Below are 26,213 nucleotides of genomic sequence, written 5' to 3' on the forward strand. Positions count from 1 at the left end.
GAAAAAAAATCTCTGTCTCTCTCGCTCTCTCTCTCAGAAATTAATGACGGTCCTACCACATTCGACGCATCAGTCGGATTACTGGATGCGTTACATCCATTTCACAATCTTTTCACGACGTCCATCGATACGTCACACCAACGCAGCATGACGGCCGTCTCAAGATGGAAATGTGAAAGAGGCCTAACAGAGCTGACTGGATCTCCTGAGACCTAGCAGCTCCTGTCCTCTCCATACACCTGGTGGTCCCATGATCACTGTGCCTGGAGGGGGAAGCACTGTCAGTGATTTGTAACCTGTACACACAAGTGCTGATTCAGGGCTGTGTATGCAGAGACTGAGAAGTCTGGGAAGACTGAGACTTCTCTGGGAAGTCTGGCTGTGTCTGACAATTGGCACCCATCCCCCCACAGCTGCATGATCTTGTGTTAGCTGCTTACATTGCATAGATGATTCATGTGTGGGCTGCCCAGACATTTATAGTCCATGGTCGGTCCACCAGTAAGTAAACAAATGCATATTGGTTTTCATGTAAAGGATCAGTGGTCATTTAATGCCTTTGATTGTGTCATAAAAACTCAGCCTCAAAATAAGCGCAGAGCTCGATCACCATGGTATTTACACATGGATATACAATGTACATTTCCTGAGTGATCGATTGTGAATGACTGTTATTCTCAATGTTCTCTCTACTTACTGGTGTTGTCTTCAATGACGAGCATTTCTCTGGAAAGTTCATTCTGTGCTGGAGGAGACCCAAATCTGACACCTGTCTGTACAAGGCCTACACAATCACGCTCATAATTGGCTCATGTGCTAAGCAGGCAGTAAATGGAGCACACTAACAAAATGTTAAATTGTTCTTGTTTTTAGCCATTACCCCTGGTGGTCCTCTCATTGGTCAGTGCCCCCAGTAGCTGACAGGACTGCTGCCTGGTAATGGCGACTGCACCATGCTATGTATGCAGCTGCCCATAAACATGTTGCAAAATTGGCTTGCCCTGGAACATCCAACCCATCTTTTAATCCAGGAAAAATTGTTCTTTCTGTTACAAAGAGAGTGGAGTATCTCCTCATTCTAAAAGGAAATGAGCGTAAACCACGTTTGAAACTTGGAAACCAAAAATACAAATCCTGCCAACCCCCGAAAAATTATTGAATGTCTGTTCATCTTTTTTTTAAAGACAACCTGGTATTCAGAGAGAACCATAGCGGTGACTATTTCCTGTAGGATGCTTTGTCATCTGCACTTCTGAATGACCTCACTCATGTGTTGTATGCATAAAATATTACAGGCAAGTCTTATTCTGAGCCGGCCTTTATTTTGTCTGCTTTAAAGGGGGATTTTCCCACAAACAAACTACATTTTAATCAATAGATCTTGGAATAATAATAAGTTTCACAATTGGACGTGATTAAATAAAATGTTCCTGTGCCGAGATAATTTTATAACTGTGCCCCTGCTGTGTAATGGCTGTGTTTGACCATCCAGGAACATGGTCTGATCATACCACATCTCTTGGGCAGGGGAGGAACTAAGTATACAGACATCACAGCACGGGACCACAGTTGATTCTTTTTGTGAGGTTAAATATGTCTATAAACAAGCAGCAAATGTTTTCTCTCATGGTGATCCCCTGCTGTCCTGTCTGTATACTCTTTTCCTTCTTCCCCTACTCAGGAGCTGTGGTATGACCACACCATGTTCCTGCACCGTCAGACACAGTCATTACACAGTACACAGCTGGGGCACATTTGTAATATTATCTCGGCACAGGAACATTTTTTTTTAACACATCCAATTGTTGAAATTATTATTATTCCAAGATCTATTAATTAAAATGAATTTAGCTCTTAGTAAAACCCCTTTAAGACTTTGATTCTACACTAAATTGGCACATTCGGCCCTAGCCCAGTCAAGGACTTAAACACGATATTGAGATGCCTGACCTCGGGCTCTGACAACGATTTGCCTTTGGGACTCGTTTCTTCCTTTTGTTGGTTTTAGCTGCTGACTCCTTCTCCGATCTCACCCGTCTCGCTCCCCTTCCCTGTTAGGCTGGGTTCACATTGCGTTACTGCAGTCCGTTTAATGCATGTGTTAAACGGACTGCGTTAATGCAAGTGCTGAAAAAGATTGCGCTATGCGATTGCGCTAGTGCAGATGCTCTATCTGCGCTAGCGGTGATGGACCCGGAAATGCTGCAGCCCGCGTCCGAGGGTCCGTCGCAGAATGACGGCACATCGCTAGAGCGCACGCCCATTGTGGCATGCGTTGGCGATGCGCCCGATAATAGGGGTTAATGGCTGCGTTAACGGACTGCCATAACGCAATGTGAACCCAGCCTTATATATTGTAGGAGTAAATAAAACATTTAGAAACCATTTGTATTCAGGTCCTGGGCATTATAATAATAATAATAATTTTTATTTATATAGCGCCAACATATTCCGCAGCGCTTATTGAAGCAAAGCTGTGATTTGTATTAATGTGGAGCTGTTATTTGGTAATGTGTGTGTGGGCTGGTTGTAGAATAATTACTGGTTGCATTTGCCAGGCTGGTTATTTTATGTACGGTAACCGGCCAATTTCTATTTTTTTCTTATGTCTGCACTTGTAGGATTAGTGCTCTTGGCTGCTACAAGCCTCACTCATCTTCAGACAGTTGCCAACAAGTGAAATCCGCTTCCTGGGAAACTTTGCTGTTGGGCATGTGAATCTATAAAAGCTGGAACCTTCATAGCGAGCACGGAGCTAAAGATCACATGCCTGGATTATTGAAATGGCCCTAACACTATTAATTGTTTTAGATCCTGAAAATATGTGCATATTTTTTCATATTTCCCTGAAGAGTCTGGTCTCAAATTGTGTGCAGATTTAATTTTTTTTTTACAGAAATCAAGAGCACAGATTTTCTGCTACATAGCTCCAAATCCCCTGCTTTCCGTAACCCGGCCATAATAAATTGATCAAAGTTTTGCTGCCCGCAGCCATCTCTAGGAAGGACTTTGTGGAGCCAGTTACTCAGCTCTCATTGCACTACATGATAAGTCAGTCTCCATGAAACTCTTATGCTCCCCATAGTGGTGGCTGCAGGCAGCCAGAATTTTATCATTTACTTCTATCTGAAGTATAATTAAAAGTTGTGATGAGTCTTGCTTTTTTTGGATTAGTTTCAAATTTTTGGCATCAAAATGCGAGGCGGTTTTAAAAGGGGTACTCCCATCATAGACATAGGGATGGCCCTGAATGGAACAGAGATGGAAGACAAAATCACCTTCTACAGAATTAGGGTTTTTTTTTTTTGTTACCCCTGTCTGCTAATTCACAAAGTCATCAATGCTCGTAGACATAAAAAAAGTGGGTGCGCACAATCACAGCCACATTTCCATTGCTGATTAGGGAAAGTGCTTCCTCCATAATTAAGCATTTGGTACCTGGATCACTGGTGGATACAGACAAAATAGGGGCCCTGTGTGAGAACAGTATACGGGCCCTTCGTAGTCCAATAGTTCATCATAAGTCACAAATTCCACCTTCTATGGAGGTAGAAGTGGGCCCCTTATCTGGACCCCCTATTCTTCCAGTAAGTGCAGGTTGAATTCCCTGTGAACAAAAGCTCTGGCAAAAATTAAGAGGCCACCACATCAAAACCCTGTCATGGGCAGCCCAATCTCCAGACCTGAACCCCACTGAAAACCTCTGGAATGTAATCAAGAGGATGATGGATAGTCACAAGCCATCAAACAAAGAAGAACTGCTTACATTTTGTGCCAGGAGCAGTGTGAAAGACTGGTGGAAAGCATGCCAAGACGCATGAAAGCTGTGATTAAAAATCATGGTTATTCCACAAAATATTGATTTCTCAAAAAGTTAAAACATTAGTATTGTTGTTTCTAAATGATTATGAACTTGTTTTCTTTGCATTATTTGAGGTCTGAAAGCACTGTTTTTTTTTTAAATGTGACTATTTTTCTTTGTCAGAAAAAACAAACAAAATTTATTGCTTGGAAATTCGGAGACATGTTGTCAGAAGTTTATGGAATAAAAGAACAATTTACATTTTACTCAAAAATATACCTATAAAGAGAAAAATATGACAATCTGAACATTTTGCAGTGGTCTCTTAATTTTTGCCAGAGCTGTATATCTGGCATATACTATGATATGAGTAGAATTGAGCAAATTTTTTTTTTTAAATTTGGTTGCAAAAACAATCGATCGTAATCGGAAACACATCCGAGCGTCATTGGAGTCAATGGGAATAGAAATGACCGAACATGTTCTGAATCGATCATCAAACACAAATTCGGCACAAATAGGGTACCAATACGGCAAATTCAGATTCAGCGACCGATTCCGAACATATTCACTCAACCCTAGATAGGAGTACCCATTTAAGTTTGCCATTAAAAAGTACCAAATGTATTTATTTTCCTTTGCCGTTGTATATATGTAGAATACATAGACATTACATTATTTAGGATAGTCCATATTTTTACAGAACTTGCTGCAAGGTCTCCTGGTTTAACCGTTTTAGGCCTGGCCTAATTGCCAGCTCACAGCCTCTGTGGATAATGCGTTTTCTTGGCCCCATTAATAACGATAAGTGCAGTTTTACACTATTTAATAATGGGGTCAACCGGCTATTTAATGTAATTCAAATACGGTATGTATCGGGGATGGGAAGGAATGCATTTTCCATTAGTCCTGTCACGTACCATCTGAGGAAACCGCATATTTCATAAAATGATACTCAAATATTCAACAGTGGAAAAGAAATATGAAAAATTCAGCACTAACCCCCGTTAGGGGAAGAGTATGCAGTGAAATTCAATTTATACTTGTCAATGAAGCTGCATATCTCCTGCAATCATACACTGGGATATATCACGCCAGGAAGCGCAAGTTGAGACTTTATCGTACTGACTTTTTGCCAGAATATTAGAAAGGCAAGTTATCTATTGAAAGTACATTCTCTGATTCTGGGCAGACATACAAATTTAATGCTTACAATAATGCTTGCGAGAAGCTAGATTCACCTTTTTAAATTTTTTTTTTTCTTCACAACTATCATTCTCTGGAATTTTTGATTTTTCTCTTTACTGAACATATAAACGTACTCGCCTATTTGTGATAACTATTACAATGGAGCATTTCATCTGTAATTTTAGGAATATTTGTTAAAAAATAAGATCTGAGAACACAAATACTGACAGATGTCATTTCAGCCATAAGGCTGCAGTAGGTAATAGGAAAAGGCAAATTTCAGACATTGGCATCCATTCTAAATTTTCAGGTTGTTTATTTTCCAAAAGTGTCGCAGAGGAACAAACTGCCCTCCAGAGTCTGTCTCATCTCCCTTGTGCCGCCTATAGGGAGCTATACTGTACCCTGCACTCAGAACCATCAGTAATAGATCATTCTTTGAGCATGGACTGTCATTCTTCTCAGCAGCACATGTTCTGCTTGCACAGGGTGGTGTGCTGCCAAGAATAATGATCTTTAAAGGGGGTTTTTCCACGAACAAAAGTACAATTTAATCAATATATCTTGGAAAAATAATAATTTCCACAATTGGATGTGTTTAAATGGTCTGATCGTACCACAGCTCCTGGGCAGGGGGAAAGCAAGAGTATACAGACAGGACAGCACGGGATCGCAAATGATTCTTTCTTTGAGGTAAAATATTGTTTAAAAACAGGCCGGGAAATGTTTTACCTCACAAAAAGAACCAGCTGTGATCCCCGCTGTAATGTCTGTATACTCTTTTGCTTCCTTTCCTGCCCAGGAGATGTGGTATGATCAGACCATGTTCCTGTACGGTCAGACACAGCCATTACACAGTACACAGCAGGGGCACATTTATAAGATTATCTCAGCACAGGAACATTTTATTTAATCACATCCAATTGTGGAATTTATCATTATTCCAAGATTTATTGTTTAAAATTAACATTTGTTCATGGGGAAACCCCTAAAATGTCTGCTTAAAAATAGTTTTATCCGGCAAAGCATCGTTTTTCTCATTTGTCAGCCTGTCTACCTTATTATCAGGAAAGGAGCATTCCTAGGAACACCCTTTCCCGATAAGTGTAAATCTAGCGTAATTCAATGTCACTGAAGACGCTTCAGCCATGAATCCGGATAGTAGCCAGCCCACCTGCATCTGTAGACTGCGGTCTTGAAGTATTTGCTTCTGGTTAGTACCGAGCAAGGTCCTGGATTGCTGTTAGGAATTACTACGTTGCGGGGCACAAGGACAATGGTTTTTTCCTACAGAGATCCAGTTAATGTGCCCCTTAGGGAAGGGTATGCAAATTGGTTCTCCTCCAGAAAGGAGAAAATGGTGACATTTTTTGAAAAAACAGATTAAACTAAATGTATCTCTGCTAACAGTTTTATTTTAATTTAGCTTAATTTATTGTACTGTGATAAATTGAGAAATAGGTGAGTGCCTCCTTCGGAGGACTCATCGTGGTCACTGCTCCTATGAGGGCTCGTAGTGTAATAGCCTCCTTTACATAGGCATTCTTATGTCTGACTGTACTTAAGAAAAGCCTTTGGGTGATTTTCTTGCTAATTAAATGGCCCCGCTAGCTCTGATGTGTCTCCTCCTTGTCTGATGACAGATGGGGTGGCTAAGAGCAGTCACAGACAGCTTCTGCTGGCGATTCTGCTGCTTTACTTCAACAGATCAGCTTTTCCCATCCGGGCTGCTCTGGCCAAGGGTGCGTGACTGCCGACGTCATGCTGACGGACAGCTGGCTCCCCGCAGTTATGAAGCGGGGAGCCTGCTGCCAATCAGCATGACGTTGACAGTCACGCCCCATCAACAGAGCAGTCGAGAAGCAGTGGAAGCCGCAGAATCGCCGGCAGGAGCGGTCTGTGACTACTCTGTTACGGCAGAGATCAACACCGGCAGAACACACAACTACCTGCCTGTTAGTTCTTAGACCCATAGTAAAAATAAATGAATAAATACAATGATTCCAAATAATCCTTGTAAATTAAAACACTTCTGATCTTATTAAAGTATTTGTGTTTTTTATGTTTTATCATGTTTTGCACCCAGCTTAAAACCATTACTGAAGAAACATAGTAAATTGGTAGAATCCAGATGTAAAAAAAAAAAGTAATATTATAATATGTGATTAAAATGTAAGATAAAATAACCTAACCAATACATCAGTAAAAAAAAAATACACCGTCCATGGAAAGGACTGTTGCAAAATTGCACTTTATGGAAAAATAGTAAAATCTTTCCTATTTCAGTGCATAGTATGTCTAGCCTGGATTAGCGGCATTTATTTCTTGCATAGGGGCCGTATATGAAAACTGGAAATGACCCGATCAGCGATGGTATGAAGTAATAACATTTTCTTTCTTATTTCTAGATCGATGCATTAAGTAAAAGAAGCAAAGAAGCTGAAGCTGCCTTCTTGAATGTTTATAAGAGATTAATTGATGTCCCAGGTAAACCATTAGTGTTCTTTCCAACCCTTCTTGTGCCACTCAATTGCTTTTCTGTCGATAATGTGACCTTTGTAATTGTATTCATGCCTTTATATACACATAGTTTTATGTTAAGATATATGGGATCTGCCGAAACCAGAATTAGAAATCTGCAATGTTACGTTTGTAAGATCGTAGAAGCAAGAATGTCAGTATTACAGTATGTCAAGAGGTGATATTCATTGATGGGGTCTTCCCAAAAAAAGACTTATATCATTTATTCACTAGAATGGGAAATCTCCGTCATGGGTTGTTCCTAAGGGTATGTGCACACGCTCAGGATTTTCAGCACAAAATACCGCTACAAATCCTGATGTGTTGGCAGGACGTACCGGTATGTTCAATGTCAGGGAGGGATTAATGGGCCAATGTTGATTTATTGGATTGTAATGGGTGGCACTAGAGGAGACCATGTGCTCTTCCTCTATGATGAGGCTGTTTGCATCAATGGGGGTCTCGTTAATAGGAAGCTTAGTAATTTTGACAATGATAGAATCCCCATACTCATTCTCCATGGTATAAGGTAGCTGTGATGAAAATGAATGGGAATGATGGAAACCTGGATGAGATCGGTCATGCGTGCCACACGTTTGGGACACACATGTAGAGCAGATCGGCGTTTGGTGGGGTAACCCTGGTTTCTTCCACACCGGTTCCTAAATATGATATTACTTCATGTACAGTTCATGTGCCCTCGTCAAGCTTCCCATAATTCAGTAAGAATATAAACAAGATCTATGTGAAGGATTTACATTTTCTCTTCTGCAGAACTGGGCATTTCCCACCGATATTTTGGGTTCAGTTTAGTGATTTAATACAGGATGTGGCAAGTTACAGAACGTTTCATCAGTAAATGATTGAGCAAAGTAATGAACACTGTGTCGATGGGTTGAGACATAAAAGTATTTCCTTAAATCTAAAACCACAGGTTCACCTTAAAAGACCTGTCATATAAGAGACATAGAGTGAAAGGCACCTGCTAAGTGAGCTATACCAAAAACATGCTCTTAGCTAAAGCAAACAGGATTTTAGTGAGGGGGACAAAACATTCTTTTGGGGGGGATTAGGATGCGCTTTTAGTTTTGATGCAGTTACTATGAAGTGTTTAACCCTTCCCCAGCCTGTAGAGGTCGGGAGCTGTATACTTCTGCCATCTACTGTAGCAATCAGCCAAGTAGGCGGTGCACTGAAGGGGCCACTGCACTATTTTCTTGCCAATTGGGGTCTGTAACTCTTTATACCATTTTTTTTTGTGATTGCGTTTATGTACCTGTATTTTCATAATCTTCCACCTGTAAATTTTTCTTTCACCAAGACACAAGTAGTGCTAAAATAATCTGGTTTTAATGTCTCTCCAGTCTCTGTTCATGTCCTAGTTTTTGTTTTTTTTAACTAGAGGTCTACATAAAATCGCGGAGACATGCCTTGATATTGATCCGAATGTCTGACAAAATCAGCAGTGAATGCCTATAGGTCCTTGTATTCATGGACTGATGGATATAAGTTTTTTTTATTTTTCTCATCTGCAAAAAACCGCTGAAACATGGACCAAACTGTGATGACACCCTTCTGAACCTCTGATGGAACTCGGGGAGGGGGAGACACATCCGAGGTCTCATAAACGGCATATTCTCAGGTTATTCCATGTAAAGTCGCTCTCCAGCGGTTGTGCTGTCTTCCGTGTCCCATGATGGTGATGCATTGTTGGCTAAGCGGCATGACGTGCACGCTATAGGAACAGCATTCAGGAGCTATAATTTAGTAGTGTAAACATGTTACAAACCCTTTTATCAATGGACTCGTCTTGCCCTTAGGCAAGCAAGGCCCCGACTAGGAACTACATTGTGTCTCTGTAAAGGTTTTCTGGGAACTACAATTAAAGTTAGGAACTTTCTCCTCCGTTTAATTATAGTTATTTAGCAGGTGTGGCAGTTTCAGCTCAGTCTCCTGCTACTCGCTTCATTTAGTTTTACCGTTTGGAAGAATTGTAAATAGGATAATTACTTTACTTTAGGACGGCATTTTAATTAAGGCGAGAAGCCCTGATACATGGACTGGTGCATAACTGGGGTGGGGCATCTACATATACACGTCTATACCTGACTACTGATAAGGCTATGTTCATATCATACCAGTGGCTCCGTCTCGGCTTACGTCTGAAGCCTTGGAAAACGGGATTTGGATGTTTTGCACTAATGGGGCCACTGAGTGTATTGATGCGGACGGTGGTCACTGTGCTCTCAGATATCATTTTTGTCCATATACACCTATTTGAGGTGGGCTCCAAGACATGGTTTTGTAAAAACCAAACAACCCCATTAACCAATGGAAAAATTATAGACCCCTTAATCTATTCACAAACAGAGACCTTAGTTATCAAGTTACTACATTTTTTGGTTGTTCCAAAGACCCTTCACCCCACAATGAGAAGTTTCTTGATTACTAAGGATTTCACCAACCGATGAGGAGACTGGGGTCCATGTTCTCTTTTTTTAATGGAGTGACTCTTAATTTAAAGTTTATGGGAGTGATGGAGATGACTTTTGGCTCTCCGTGTTCTTTTAGGAAATTATTTTTTTCTTCATGAAATGACTTTTGGTGCTTGTTTTCTTTGCGGTGAGCCTTTCTGTCCTCCTCATTTGTAGTCAGTGCCTGCTGCTGGCATTTCTTGGTAAAGCAATGTACTGTACGGTTGTTGGCAGTGGCGTGTAACCAGTACGAGAACGGGGAACCTGAGGGCGGTTTGCCTCCTTCATAATTAATTTCAGTGAGGAGAGTTACTTTGTGTGGCTAGCCCATGGGGACTTCAAGGAACTTAATCCTTTTTTTTTAGAGGGTCCTCTTTAACCGGACAGGATAGGGACAGTGGTTTGTAAAGAATAAATATTGTTATGGTTGCTACACATTTCCTTTGTTTATTTCGGGCCTACTTCTCTGGAGAACACTTGACCATGACCTATTTGTTTGCCACTTGGACAGTGGTGCTAGTCCAGAGCACATGGTACTGACCCCTTTTGTATTTTGTACTTGCACGTTACAATTAGATCGGGTTGCTGTGTTCTGGGAGTGCGGAGGGCTCGCCTGGGCGGATCAGGTAACAGAATGGCACTGTAGCTTGTGTGTGAAATATAATCGACATGTCCGGCATTCAATCTCTGCTTCGCCATTCAGTGCCCCCCTGCCTACTAAATAACTGGGTGGTCTTGACACACTTGAAATCCAGGCAGCTTTTCATCAGTTGCTCATCAGCATGCTAATTGCTGTATGACTAATTAGGCCCTGAATTCCAGTTGATTTTCTATAATGAGACAGCTGGTTTAATTATGTAATCGTATGATTATATTAGCCTAGAGTACCCTGGCAAAAAGTAACGTATGCAGGAATGTGTTGTAGTAGCATAAGGCAGACACACAAGGGGGCATTCCCCTTTATCCTAAAGCAAAGGCGGGCGTGTGTAACTTACACAGTTCTGCGTCTGAATGGCCCTGGAAGTGGCTTTTATTGTGGCTTAGACCACATGCCCCATTTTAAATGTTGACTTGGTGACTTTTATATTCACATGTGCAGTAATCATCCGTTAGGACGGAACCAGCAGTAATCAGTTGACAAAAAAGTTGTGCAGATAACTTTTTTTTGTTCAGATTTTAAAAAAAAATTGATTTCAACTGTATCCGTTTTTTTATGTTGAAGTCTATGGAAAATAGATTAGGTAAATCGTCATCCGTTTTTTTTTTTCCATTTGATAAAGATCCATTTTTTTTGCTTACTGGGTAAGTTTCAAATGGAAGAAAACAGATGACTATTTAACTAATCTGTTTTCAATAGACTTCAACGTACAAAATAAAAAACGTATCCAGTTGAAATCAATTTTTGTTTTTTAGCCGGACTAAAAAGATGTATCTGCACTACTGTATTGTTAACGAATTATTGCTGGATTGGTCCTAACTGATGATTACTGGACATGTGACCATTGCCTTACAGCCACTTGGTTGGGAAAATGGGATCCAAAATACTTAAATAGACCCTTAAATATACAAAAATAATGTAAGGGCCTAAAAAAACACTAATGGCAGAATTCTATCGTTATTTATTTTATATATTTTATTTCTTCGCTTTATGATTTAATTATTTTGCATCACACCCTAAAGAAAATATGAATATATTTTGGGGGGTATTTTTCAGAGAAAACCCAAAGTACTCCAAGGAAATTCACATATTCAAATTCTATGATGATGTTACATAGATACAGTGCCTACAAGTAGTATTCAACCCCCTGCTGATTTAGCAGGTTTACACATTTTGGAATTGAGGCTACGTTCACATTTGCGTTGTGCGCCGCAGCGTCGGCGCCGCAGCGCACAACGCAAACAAAAACGCGGCAAAACGCACGCTAAAACGCTGCGTTTTGCGCCGCATGCGTCGTTTTTGCCCGCAAGTTGGACGCAAAAAAAATGCAACTTGAAGCGTTTCTTGCGTCCAACGCTTGCGGCCATGCGGCGCAAAACGCAGCACAACGCATGTCCATGCGCCCCCATGTTAAGTATAGGGGCGCATGACGCATGCGGCGCCGCTGCGGCGCCCGACGCTGCGGCGCTGACCGCAAATGTGAACGTAGCCTAACTTGGCATTGTGACATTTGGACTGTAGATCAGCCTGGAAGTGTGAAATGCACTGCAGCAAAAAAGAATGTTATTTCTTTGTTAATTTTTTTTTTAAATTGTGAAAAGTCTTTTCAGAGGGTCATTTATTATTCAACCCCTCAACCCACCAGAATTCTGTTTGGTTCCCCTAAAGTATTAAGAAGTAGTTCAGGCACAAAGAACAATGAGCTTCACATGTTTGGATTAATCATCTCTTTTTCCAGCCTTTTCTGACTATTTAAGACCCTCCCCAAACTTGCGAACAGCACTCAAACATGGTCAACATATGAAAGACAAAGGAGCATTCCAAGGCCATCAGAGACAAGATCGTGGAGGGTCACAAGGCTGGCAAGGGGTACAAAACCCTTTCCAAGGAGTTGGGCCTACCTGTCTCCACTGTTGGGAGCATCATCCGGAAGTGGAAGGCTTATGGAACTACTGTTAGCCTTCCACGGCCTGGACAGCCTTTGAAAGTTTCCTCCCGTGCCGAGGCCAGGCTTGTCCGAAGAGTCAAGGCTAACCCAAGGACAACAAGGAAGGAGCTCCGGGAAGATCTCATGGCAGTGGGGACATTGGTTTCAGTCAATACCATAAGTAACGTACTCCACCGCAATGGTCTCCGTTCCAGACGAGCCCGTAAGGTACCTTTGCTTTCAAAGCGTCATGTCAAGGCTCGTCTACAGTTTGCTCATGATCACTTGGAGGACTCTGAGACTGACTGGTTCAAGGTTCTCTGGTCTGATGAGACCAAGATCGAGATCTTTGGTGCCAACCACACACGTGATGTTTGGAGACTGGATAGCACTGCATACGACCCCAAGAATACCATCCCTACAGTCAAGCATGGTGGTGGCAGCATCATGCTGTGGGGCTGTTTCTCAACCAAGGGGCCTGGCCATCTGGTCCGCATCCATGGGAAGATGGATAGCACGGCCTACCTGGAGATTTTGGCCAAGAACCTCCGCTCCTCCATCAAGGATCTTAAGATGGGTCGTCATTTCATCTTCCAACAAGACAACGACCCAAAGCACACAGCCAAGAAAACCAAGGCCTGGTTCAAGAGGCAAAAAATCAAGGTGTTGCAGTGGCCTAGTCAGTCTCCTGACCTTAACACAATTGAAAACTTGTGGAAGGAGCTCAAGATTAAAGTCCACATGAGACACCCAAAGAACCTAGATAACTTGGAGAAGATCTGCATGAAGGAGTGGGCCAAGATAACTCCAGAGACCTGTGCCGGCCTGATCAGGTCTTATAAAAGATGATTATTAGCTGTAATTGCAAACAAAGGTTATTCCACAAAATATTAAACCTAGGGGTTGAATAATAATTGACCCACACTTTTATGTTTAAAATTTATAAAAATTTAACTGAGCAACAAAACTTTTTGGTTTGTAAGATTTATGCATCTGTTAATAAATCCGGCTCTTGTTTGAAGTTTGAAGGCTCTAACTTATTTGCATCTTATTAAACCTGCTAAATCTGCAGGGGGTTGAATACTACTTGTAGGCACTGTATGATATTAGAACAATACTATGTGAAATATGACTAAGGGTTTATTAGTATTTTGTTTAAGACTCCCAAATAGCTTTCAATAAAATGCTGGATATACCATTAACTAAGATTTTGAAACATTTCACGGGCCTGTCAAAGCTGAAGACGTGTGAGAGCAATTTTGCTCAAGAACATCTCTTTGGTGCACATCCTGGCGTCTATTCTAAATAGTAGACCTCGTAATGGCGTCAGGCTGGGTCTACTAAGCAGAAGAGGCACCAGGTATGGTAGAGGAAGTAGGAGGGTCACAGAGCTCTTGTAGTAAAGTAGTAATAGTAGTAGAAGTAATACTTCACAGAAACCCCTCCCCCTACACCCTAAAACTTTTTCTTAGTGATTGACTAGTATTGATAACTGAATATATATATTTTTTCTAATTAGGATATTTATGTTGTAAGAAATCTATGATTTCAAGCCGGCCATACACCTAATGACTTTTTCCTAGTTCCAGTTGTTGAAAATGTTATAAAACATTTTTCTTTCACTCACACAGCTCATCATTGAAGTGGAGTATTCAGATATTTCTTAAGATAAAAAAAGCACATTTTTAATAGAACATTGACAAGTGACATCGAAAGGTTTAAACCATCGGATCTTTGATCAAAGACAGGAATGAGCTCAAATCAGCCGATCTAGACATTGGATTGCTGAATGGGATGGGATCTGCTGAAGAAAATGTATCTTTGTGATCAGATTTGAGATCGCTGTCATCATTTTTCCCACACGCTAGTCCAGCGGGTGATAGAACTATTGATCCTAATACGAATCTCAGCAACCTTATCATTTAGTCAATGGTAGTTTCTGAATTCTGCGTGACCCACCTCAGTACATAAAGGGTCAATGATTTACCTTCTGCGTCAGTTGCAAATGATGGACTTCAGAGTTAAACTAACAAGAAGTATGATTGATCACATACTTCCAATCCTTCTTCCATCCTCTGAAAGAATGTACAAAGTGCAATAGGGTCTTCTCCAAGTATATAAGGTTGATGATCGGTGGTAATGTGCTCACCTACTAGGGTTGTGTGGGACCCAACCACTGTTGTTACATGGTTGTCAGCTTCTGCATCATCCAAATATGGGTATACAGCGTATAGAAAGCCAGGATTCATGGACTCCAAGTGCGCTGCTGATGCACAAACGGATCCGAAGACAAAATAATCTGAAGTGGTTTATTGGCAATGCGTTTGAGTCATATCTGACTCCTTCCTCAGGACAACCACAGATTTAACTCTGAGACGCGTTGCCAATAAACCACTTCAAATTATTTTGTCTTCAGATCCATTTGTGTATCAGCAGCGCAATCAAAGTCCACGAATCCTGACTTTCTATACCTTGTATCTTCTCATGTACATCTGCCGGAAAACCGAGCCAGAAAACCCACTCGTCCCACAAGAAATCACAGATCATTGGACTTCATGCAGTGAACGCCAAGCCCAATTGCAATAACTGATTTTCGCCTAGACAATAAATTGATGCAGATTTGCATTTTCAATATATTAGCGAAAGAAAGGGAATATGTGAATTGGCAAGCCACTGATTTTGTCACTTTTTAGAACCCTAATGAGACAAGCGTGCCGCGTGTGGATGGAGGCTTCCGAGATGTTCCAAACTTCTCTTGTGACTTTCATGTAAGTCTAATATTGGCTGCAGTTCCATAGTTACTGTTAGATCCTAATCTGTGAATATAAGATAATCACTGACAGAACCTGGTGAGTTGTGTGAGGTTTTATCTTCTACTGTTGTAATAATACAAGAGCCTGACTGCCTAGATCTTCTCGGATATTGCTGGTTGCATGAGTCCTATGTCAAACCTTCAACTATTGGTTTTCTTCCAATCAGACTACCATTGTTTTCTTGCCTTTGATGCATTGGTGCCTAGTAACATTTGCAGAACGTCCTGAACAAGCTGTTCTCCATACTCCCAAGGGAGAACGATATCTCCTGAGCTTTTGTCACTTCCCAGCAGACTTTGAATTGTGTCCAGGGAATAGGAAGAGTTTTGTGAAATGTTTTTGTTTTTTTTCACCTGGTAAATTGAATTAACTTTTATGACAAGAGACGTTTTTTTTGTTTGTTTTTTTTTAATAACCCCATGACCTTAGGGGCTATAACGTGTTTTTTTATTTTTTATTTAAAAGCAATATGTATAGAACTAGGTCAAGTTGCGTAACGCAAGTATCATCCAAATAATTGAAAGGGATTGTCTAATTGAGTTTATAGACAGGGGTTGTCATGATGAGACAGCATCTTAAAAAGAAAAAAAAATTCTGTTATATAATAGACAATGAATATTATTACAGTATCTGATCCCTTACAACGATGGCACATATTAGCCAATAGTAAAGTGACAATTATCAGTTTATAATCCAGTTTTAAAGGGAAGCTATCACCAGAAAATAGCCTATTGTTAAATTTATTTTTTTCAAATATTTTTGGCCTTTTTTTTTAGCATGTATTCTGTTTTAAAAAAATAAAATGGGAATCTTCCAATTTTCACAATGGCCACTGGGGCTTTTCTTGACTTAAACTTCCTTTTGTTTCAGGAAATAACACATGTACATAGATGGCCACAATGGTCAGACCACTGACCCTTTCTTTTGTTTCAAAGTTGCTAATACGCCTGTACAAAGATTTTTGTGAAGGAAGGGGGAGCACCAGGTCAGGTGTGACATCGCCTATATTTTAGCAGCTGTGTATAGAGGTTTTACATCCTTGTAATCCTGCCTCTGATGGTATGGAACCTCCTGTAAACCTTTCCTGAAAGGACAGGAAATACGAGTCTGAAAACGTCCCAGTGGACAGTGTAAAAATGGCAAAATTACTAGTTTATTTATTTTTATTAAAGATAGTAATCTGGAAAAAAAAAGTACATTTTTAAATGCATGTAAAACAAAAAAAAAAAGTTGAATAAAACAATAGGTCCTTTTCTGATGATGGCTTCACTTTAACAGCATATCCTTTCCAAACTGTCCAGTGCATCTGTTCCAAGATAAAAACTGAAAAACTCTCAAGAATAACACAAATTAAGTCATTTTTTCAGCATTCAACAAAAAAGAAATTAATATGTAAATGTAATAAAAATGTCATTTAGCTGTATTGTAGTACTGGCTAATTGTTCCTTCATATCCCAATCAGTACATAGAAGGCAAGAACGTAATGCTTGTGTCATGGTCAGTGGTTGTGAAGCAACAAACTTTCTTTACATAGTAAAGGGGTTTTCCCCAGGTCTGTGGAGTCTGTAAGCCAAACCTCCGACTCCTTAATTTCTCAAACCCCCTCAGCACTGGTCACTACTGAGCATGTACATAAAGTGCAGCACAGATTCATCTCCTCTACGACGCCACATCACTGGTCACTACTGAGCATGCACATAAAGTACAGCACAGGTTCATCTCATCTATGACCTAACAGCACTGATCACTACTGAGCATGTACATAAAGTGCAGCGCAGATTCATCTCATCTATGACCCCACAGCACTGATCACTACTGAGCATGTACATAAAGTGCAGCGCAGATTCATCTCATCTATGACCGCACAGCACTGGTCACTACTGAGCATATGTGCATAAAGTGCAGCACAGATTCATCTCATCTACGACCCCACAGCACTGGTCACTACTGATCATGTACATAAAGTGCAGCACAGATTCATCTCATCTACGACCCCACAGCACTGATCACTACTGAGCATGTACATAAAGTGCAGCACAGATTCATCTCATCTACCACCCCACAGCACTGGTCACTACTGATCATGTACATAAAGTGCAGCACAGATTCATCTCATCTACGACCCCACAGCACTGATCACTACTGAGCATGTACATAAAGTGCAGCGCAGATTCATCTCATCTACGACCCCACTGCCCTGATCACTACTGAGCATGTACATAAAGTGCAGCACAGATTCATCTCATCTATGACCCCACAGCCCTGGTCACTGCTGAGCATGTACATAAAGTGCAGCACAGATTCATCTCATCTATGACCCCACAGCACTGGTCACTACTGATCATGTACATAAAGTGCAGCACAGATTCATCTCATCTACGACCCCACAGCACTGGTCACTACTGAGCATGTACATAAAGTGCAGCACAGATTCATCTCATCTATGACCCCACAGCACTGGTCACTACTGAGCATGTACATAAAGTGCAGCGCAGATTCATCTCATCTACGACCCCACAGCCCTGATCACTACTGAGCATGTACATAAAGTGCAGCGCAGATTCATCTCAACTAAAAGCCGAGGTCCTTAGATCAAGAACAGAACAGATATTTATAGGACATTTCAGAACTTTCCAAATTCTTATGAAAAAAATTACAACACATTCTGCATTGTACTGTACCCAATTTATTATATATCTTCAATGGCGGTCCATTTTTACACCAAGTTGTGCATTTTATTCCAATTCCACTAAAATGGACACAGACTCTACAACCTTTGTTTTCCACAAACTACATTTTAATCAATAGTTCTTGAAGCATACCACAGCTCCTGGTTAGGGGTGGAAGCAAAAGAGTATACAGACAGGACAGCATGAGTTCACAGCTGATTCTTTCTGTCAGGTAAAATATTTCCCTCCCTGTTTAAAAGCAAGAAGGGAAAGGTTTTACTTCACAGAAAGCAGCAGCTGTAATCCCATTTTGTCCCGTCTGTATACTCTCTTTTATTTGGTATGATCAGACCATGTCCCTGTACAGTCAGACACAGCCATTACACAGTACACAGCAGGGGTGCGTTTATAAGATTATCTCGGCACAGGAACATTTTTTTTTTTTTTTTAAACACATCCAATTGTAGAACTAATTATTCCAATATCTATTGAATAAAATGTACTTTGTTCTTGGAAAACCCCTCTAATGAAGTGTTTGGTTCTTTGTCTAGCAAAATCTGCATCCGATCCTACAGTAGCACATTTTTTTGCTAATACCTGGAATCCATGTATATCAAATACGTCTGTTTTTGACGATTTATTAGAAAACCAGATTCTCCTCCAAGAATGTTGAACAACATCTACTCTGGTGTTAATTGAAATGAGATATCGAAAGTGTCTTTTAAAAATGAAGCCTTCACTTTTGCTGAGTAAGTGGACACTCCAGTGAAAGATGTCAGCCTTCAAGGTTGAACGTTTAGGTGAAGGTGTCCTCTTGGAGTAAAGTCTACTCTGTCTAAAGTGATTAAAGCCATAGATTTATAATTGTCACACGGTTGCATGGTACTAATTTTAAGCATGGTTTCCAAAATATTGCTATTTTTTAAAAATTTTATATTGAAATAGGAACATAAATTAAACATTTTGTGCCAGAAGCTTCTGTACAAGTATGACAGGGCTGGGAATATGGGCATAGAATTTTTTGTGTGTCCGGCCTATGATCGCATTCTGCTGTTATTCCACCCTTATACTGCATTAACCCCTCACCCCATGCGTCGGGCGATCAAGAGGTTGTAGAGGCCCAGTACAGCGAGGATTCTGTAAAATCCTACAGCAAAATGCAAACGCTGGAAAGATGCAGTAACATTGTAACTTCACGTAAACCCTCTTTACAAGTTAATTTATACATTTCCTCTATTATTACAACTAAAAGCCCTTTTACCCTAATCAATAAGGTAATAATTGCTAAAAAAAGAAGAAAGGATTTGTATCATAATTGATGGATGTATGGAGGCCCAGAAGGTAATGTTCACCTTTCTGTCATCATGTAATTTTTATATCAGTTAGAGGGGTTGTTCAGCCAAATGTTTACCTTTGCTAATAAGTTTAGTCAATTTACATTTCTGATATGTTTATTTATTAGAACTGCTCCGTTGTCCCATTACTTCCACTGGTCCAATCAATTTCCCCTCCTTTTTTTTTGCCAACTTGGCAGGCTGGCCATTTTTCTCACTGTTGTAGCCAGCCCCCTTCTCAGTCAAGACTAATGCCGTGACGAGAAGGAGACCGGCTGACCTATACCACTGAGCCAGGCAGCCAGTCCACATCAAGCATTTCACTGATCACATGCAGACACCACTAGGGGACATATAGTTGCCTTATTTGTTCGAAAATAACCCAAAAGAGGGAGCAGACCAGCACTGAAATCTGACCACCAGGATAGTTTTCATAAGTAGCACTTTAATCAACTTGCATTTCCAACACATTTAACCAACTGGCTGGAAACTCCTTTAATAATATCTTCATTGGGGTTGTAGATTTCTGAAGCAAGCTGCAAAAACACAACATAGGTACAAAGGTAAATTATACAATTGTGGCTGCCTGCTGCTACCTCTAGGGGGAGCTTATGAGTACAATGTATCAATAGTAGGCAGCTAGCTCTTGGGCTCCCTCTGGTGGTGGCTTTAAGCAGCCAAAATGTCAACTAACTAGGTCTATGGAGGTGTGTAGAAGAAAAAAAACTAGCTCTCCCTAACATACACAGATATTGAGGAATGAATGTTTACAAAATTATGATTGTATTGGAATTTAAAAAAAATGCATTAAAGGCCATACTCGTCTCTCTAGAGTGTGCGTGTAATATAAAGTATGCCTATTTATAATCTCATATATACCCATAGATTAACAGATATGAACTTTTGTATTTTAATTCTTTGTTGTCGTGATTTTTCCTAGGTATATATGTGTGTGTATACATGCATTGTACAATGTTCCCTTTGACCTCACATTTAATAAGAGCGTATGAACAGCTGTTACGCTCCGTACTATGGGCCAGGCTTTCTTCTCCCCTTTTAGATTGCCGTTTTTGCAGGGTAGCTGCTGCTGCGCTTCTCCAGACTTCTTTGCTTTCTAATTTTAAAGGCTGCTGTCATTACTTAATAATCAGAGAAGTGACCGGGCTTTTCCTGAACTCTTAACTAGCGTTTAGAAGACTCGACTGTCTGTCTCCATCCTATTTAATATGAATTACGGCTTTTTTTAGTGACTTGGGAGCAGTCCAGCTCGTATGTGGATTACAATATGTCTTTGTTTAACCTATTGGATGCAGAATTCCTTAATTGTAGAGCGAAATCAAGTGAAATCCGGTACCATCTTACGGAGGGACAGTCTCCTCTCGGGTAGCTGAGGAAAAGCATGTGTCCATGTCTAATGTGTTAACAGATACACACTATGTTCCTGCGAGCTGAGGGTGGTCCGGAGAATGAATGACTGCAATGTTTTGAAGTTAAATGAACTCGCTAATGTACACTGTTGTTGATCCATTTAGTTTGATGTTTAGCATTCCTCTGGATGAGACTAAATCTTTCCTGCCTTTCTACCACTAAATCTGGCGCCCTCGTCAGACATGTATTCAATAATCTTTCCCGAGTCCTCTCTGCTCCACCGACCCCCATCACATGTTTTCCCAAGTATTGTTCCAGCAGCTGCTCTGATTATCTTAGTATTGGAAATCAATGCCGCAGTGGTCAGTCCAATTGTGAACGTAATGCAATAAGTATGCATTAAGAGACAGACAGTCTAATGGGTGTCATTCTCATCCACTGTAATTACATAAAACACGTCTGGTCAAGTCATAGTCTCTATTTATAACCAATGCCGATTTTCTGATGAATGAGTCTCGCTCATGGGAAGACCTTTTTTTCTTTTTTTTAGGCTGGGTTTGGAATATGTTGTTAAAGGGGAACTACAAAAAGATCTGCATTAAATTCCCCCGTACCGTGTTTTAAATAAACATCTTATTCCGGTGCCAAATTTTCAGAGGTCAAAGCTGTAGACCTCTTGTGGGAATAGCCTGTGTCTATGACAACACTTCCTGCCCGCTGCCCTAGCAGTTCAGTGTTACATAGGGACACTGGGTGTCTCTGATGATACGAAACTGTCAGAACAGAAGTTGGAGGAGAGTAGACGTTGTTCTCCTGAATCTCGGACGCAGAAATATATAAATATAGATACACGTGCATAAACCTATCTAAAATATGTATTAGAGTTGGTGCGAAACGGGGAGCACAGCCCGGGCCATAAGCCACGTGTGTAATCTGTGGCCGCTGGGTGGGAGCGGTGAGACCCCCCCGCCTCTTACCTCGGGTCCCTTCTATTGGTTAGCCAGCCTGACATGATGTCATTGCTGCGCTGTGATGTCACGCCAGGCCATCTCATCAAAAGAACAGCCCCACATGCCATCACATAGAAGGCTTTTCTCACAGCTCACATCCAATCACCCCAGATTACTGTCATGGACGATGGCCCGCGGCGAAAACAGTGATTTACACCAACTCCAATATATACACCATAAACTTCTGTAACATATATATAAAAATGCACAGGTATCCATGTACAAATACACAATATAGATGTAAACATGCCTGGAGACGTAGCGAAGCTGCGCACAGCCTTCCATTTGCTGTGACGGATGTCTGCTCACTACACCGACCCTATGGGCGATCGGTAAGGAGGCTGAGGTTTGGGACCGTGTACATGTTAGACCTTGCTATGATGCTATATACGACCTGTGTGCTGTTTTTATATACATCGCTATTGCCAGGGAGGAGATACTGTGTGCCCACTAATGTACAACCGCTAAATAGCAACTTCTAGCCGACTTCTGAGCTGATGCTTGTGTCTGCTGGAGAGACCGCACTGATTGGCATCCTTCCATATACTTACCTTAATAATACATTGTTATCAAAGTCCCAGGAAGCCATTGACCAGTTTTGGTATCACCAAAAAGTGAACTTTTCTTTTTTCTTTAAACTTTAGATCCAGTACCTGCCTTGGATCTGGGACAGCAATTGCAACTAAAGGTTCAGCGAATGCACGACATTGAAACAGAGAATCAGAAACTCCGAGAGACATTAGATGAATACAACAAAGAGTTTGCTGAAGTCAAGAATCAAGGTGTGTACTATATTATGTGTATATGTGGGATATTATGTGTATACACGGGACTCTGATCACCCGACTGACTGGGAGATCATTCCAATAAGATAGAAGAGAGACTGGTTTCCTGACATACAGTGGCGTGTAAAAGTTTGTGCACCCGTGGAGATTTGTGTGCTCAGATAACTTTGGCCATGGTTTCAGACCTTAATTAGCCTGTTATGGTTACGACTTGTTTACCATCATCGTTAGGAACGGCCAGGTGATGGATATTTCTCAGCTTTATAAAAACCCTGCCTCCTCTAACCTTGTGCCTACAAACAGCAGCCATGATTTCTTCTAAAGCAGATGGTTCCAGATCAGAACATCCTCTTAGCTAATATCTTGATGCATTTTAATATTCTCAGCGTTTGCAAACGTGTAAAACCATTGCTGTAATTGCCATTAATTTGTTTTCTTAGGATGGGGCTGTGACAGTCGTCAGTGACTGCCCCTCCCGTGTAAACAAGCACATTTGTTGATATTGCATTGTTACATTAGGTATTAATGCGCTGGATAGACTGGCAGCAAATCTTCTGGATATTCCATTAAAAGAATCCTGGCGTCGTCTGTACAAACAGGCTGACACTTCTGGGTTTTAATAGCTAAAGCCATGACAATATCGGTACTTGGTGCAATAAAGTAGTAAACTAATAAAAATTAATAAGACTAGCTATGACATGAGCGCTGGAAAATGCTGCACAGTCACCAGTAAAATGATGATGAATCTAGTCGTAAATGTTTGCAGATGTTCTGTATTATTTCTCTATTAGTGTTTCTGATCATCCAAACCTATATATATATATAAATATATATATACACAGTTATATGAAAAAGTTTGGGCACCCCTATTAATCTTAAGCTTGATGTTTTATAAAAATTGTTTTTTTTGCAACAGCTATTTCAGTTTCATATATCTAATAACTGTTGGACACAGTAATGTTTCTGCCTTGAAATGAGGTTTATTGTACTAACAGAAAATGTGCAATCTGCATTCAAACAAAATTTGACAGGTGCATAAGTATGGGCACCTCACCAGAAAAGTGACATTAATATTTAGTAGATCCTCCTATTGCAAAAATAACAGCCTCTAGTCGCTTCCTGTAGCTTTTAATGAGTTCCTGGATTCTGGATGAAGGTATTTTTGACCATTCCTCTTTACAAAACAATTCCAGTTCAGTTAAGTTTGATGGTCGCCGAGCATGGACAGCCCTCTTCAAATGATCCCACAGATGTTCAATGATATTCAGGTCTGGGGACTGGGATGGCCATTCCAGAACAGTGTAATTGTTCCTCTGCATGAATGCCTGAGTAGATTTGGGGCGGTGTTTTGGATCATTGTCTTGCTGAAAGATCCATCCCCTGCGTAACTTCAGCTTTGTCACTGATTCATGAACATTATTGTCAAGAATCTGCTGATACTGAGAGGAATCCCTGCGTCCCTCATCTTTAACAAGATTTCCGGTGCCGGCATTGGCCACACAGCCCCAAAGCATGATGGAACCTCCACCAAATTTTACTGTGGGTAGCAAGTGTTTTTCTTGGAATGCTGTGTTTTTTTGCCGCCATGCATAACGCCTTCTTGTATGACCAAACAACTCAATCTTGGTTTCATCAGTCCACAGGACCTTCTTCCAAAAACAAATTGGCTTCTCCAAATGTGCTTTTGCATACCTCAGCCGACTCTGTTTGTGGCGTGCTTGCAGAAACGGCTTCTTTCGCATCACTCTCCTATACAGCTTCTCCTTGTGCAAAGTGCGTTGTATAGTTGACCGATGCACAGTGACACCATCTGCAGCAAGTTGATGCTGCAGCTCTCTGGAGGTGGTCTGAGGATTGTCCTTGACTGATCTCACCATTCTTCTTCTCTGCCTTTCTGATGTTTTTCTTGGCCTGCCACTTCTGGCCTTAACAAGAACTGTACCTGTGTTTTTCCATTTCCTTACTATGTTCCTCACAGTGGAAATGGACAGGTTAAATCTCTGAGACAGCCTTTTGTATCCTTCCCCTGAACAACTATGTTGAATAATCTTTGTTTTCAGATCATTGGACAGTTGTTTTGAGGAGCCCATGATGCCACTCTTCAGAGGAGATTCAAACAGGAGAACAACTTGCAAGTGGCCACTTTAAGTAGCTTTTCTCATGATTGCATACACCTGGCTATGAAGTTCAAAGCTCAATGAGGTTACAAAACAAAAAAAGTGCTTTAGTAAGTCAGTAAAAAGTAGGTAGGAGTATGTAAAACAAGAAAATGATAAGGGTGTCCATACTTATGTACCTGTCAAATTTTGTTTGAATGCAGATTGCACATTTTCTGTTAGTACAATAAACCTCATTTCAAGGCAGAAACATTACTGTGTCCAACAGTTATTAGATATATGAAACTGAAATAGCTGTTGCAAAAAAAAACAATTTTTATAAAACATTAAGCTTAAGATTAATAGGGGTGCCCAAACATTTTCATATAACTGTATGTATACTAGATGGTGGCCCGATTCTAACGCATCGGGTATTCTAGATATATGCTATTGCCCAGCCACGTAGTATATTGCCCAGCCACGTAGTATATTGCCCAGCCACGTAGTATATTGCCCAGCGACGTAGTATATTGCACAGCCCACGTAGTACATTGCACAGCCCACGTAGTATATTGCCCAGCCACGTAGTATATTGCCCAGTTACATAGCATATTGCCCAGCCACATAGTATATTGCCCAGCGACGTAGTATATTGCCCAGCGACGTAGTATATTGCACAGCCCACGTAGTATATTGCACAGCCCACGTAGTACATTGCACAGCCCACGTAGTATATTGCCCAGCCACGTAGTATATTGCCCAGCCACTTAGTATATTGCCCCCAGATCCAGCCCAGGCGTTTACCAATACTCCTCACGATGCTCTGGTCCATGCATTGTGGTCTCGCGAGATGATGACATAGCGGTCTCACAAGACCGCTACGTCATCATCTCGCGAGACCACAATGCATGGACCGGAGCGTCGTGAGGAGCTGGAAACGGAAGGTGAGTATATAATGATTTTTTATTTTTTTTATTATTTTTAACATTATATCTTCTTACTATTGATGCTGCATAGGCAGCATCAATAGTAAAAAGTTGGTCACGCAGGGTTAATAGCAGCGTTAACGGACTGCGTTACACCGTGGCATAACGCAGTGTAACGTAGCCATTAACCCTGTGTGAGCGCTGACTGGAGGGGGCGCTGACAGAGTAGAAAGGGGCGAATTCGCGGCTGGACTGTGCCCGTCGCTGATTGGTCGCAGCCTGCGGCCGTGACTAATCAGCGACGTGGGATTTCCGTGACAGACAGACAAACGGAAGTGGACCTTAGACAATTATGTATATAGAGATATATATACACTCACTGGCCACTTTATTAGGTACACCTGTCCAACTTCTTGTTAACACTTAATTTCTAATCAGCCAATCACATGGCGGCAACTCAGTGCATTTAGGCATGTAGACATGGTCAAGACAATCTCCTGCAGTTCAAACCGAGCATCAGTATGGGGAAGAAAGGTGATTTGAGTGCCTTTGAACGTGGCATGGTTGTTGGTGCCAGAAGGGCTGGTCTGAGTATTTCAGAAACTGCTGATCTACTGGGATTTTCACGCACAACCATCTCTAG

The 26,213-nt window shown here is 41.0% G+C and overlaps 1 protein-coding gene across 3 annotated transcripts in view; it reads left to right on the forward strand.

The window, feature by feature from the left end:
• The window catches only part of CUX1 (cut like homeobox 1), a 447,664-nt gene that overhangs the window by 170,105 nt on the left and 251,346 nt on the right, over positions 1 to 26,213 (forward strand). For all 3 annotated transcript variants that reach the window (XM_077294437.1, XM_077294435.1, XM_077294436.1), the window contains exons 4-5: positions 7,399 to 7,477; positions 22,408 to 22,545. In XM_077294437.1, coding sequence (XP_077150552.1) covers positions 7,399 to 7,477; positions 22,408 to 22,545 — 217 coding nt within the window. The remainder of the gene's footprint in view (positions 1 to 7,398; positions 7,478 to 22,407; positions 22,546 to 26,213) is intronic.

This window comes from Ranitomeya variabilis, chromosome 3 (genome assembly GCF_051348905.1).
Source record: "Ranitomeya variabilis isolate aRanVar5 chromosome 3, aRanVar5.hap1, whole genome shotgun sequence".
NCBI classification, from domain to species: Eukaryota; Metazoa; Chordata; class Amphibia; order Anura; family Dendrobatidae; genus Ranitomeya; species Ranitomeya variabilis.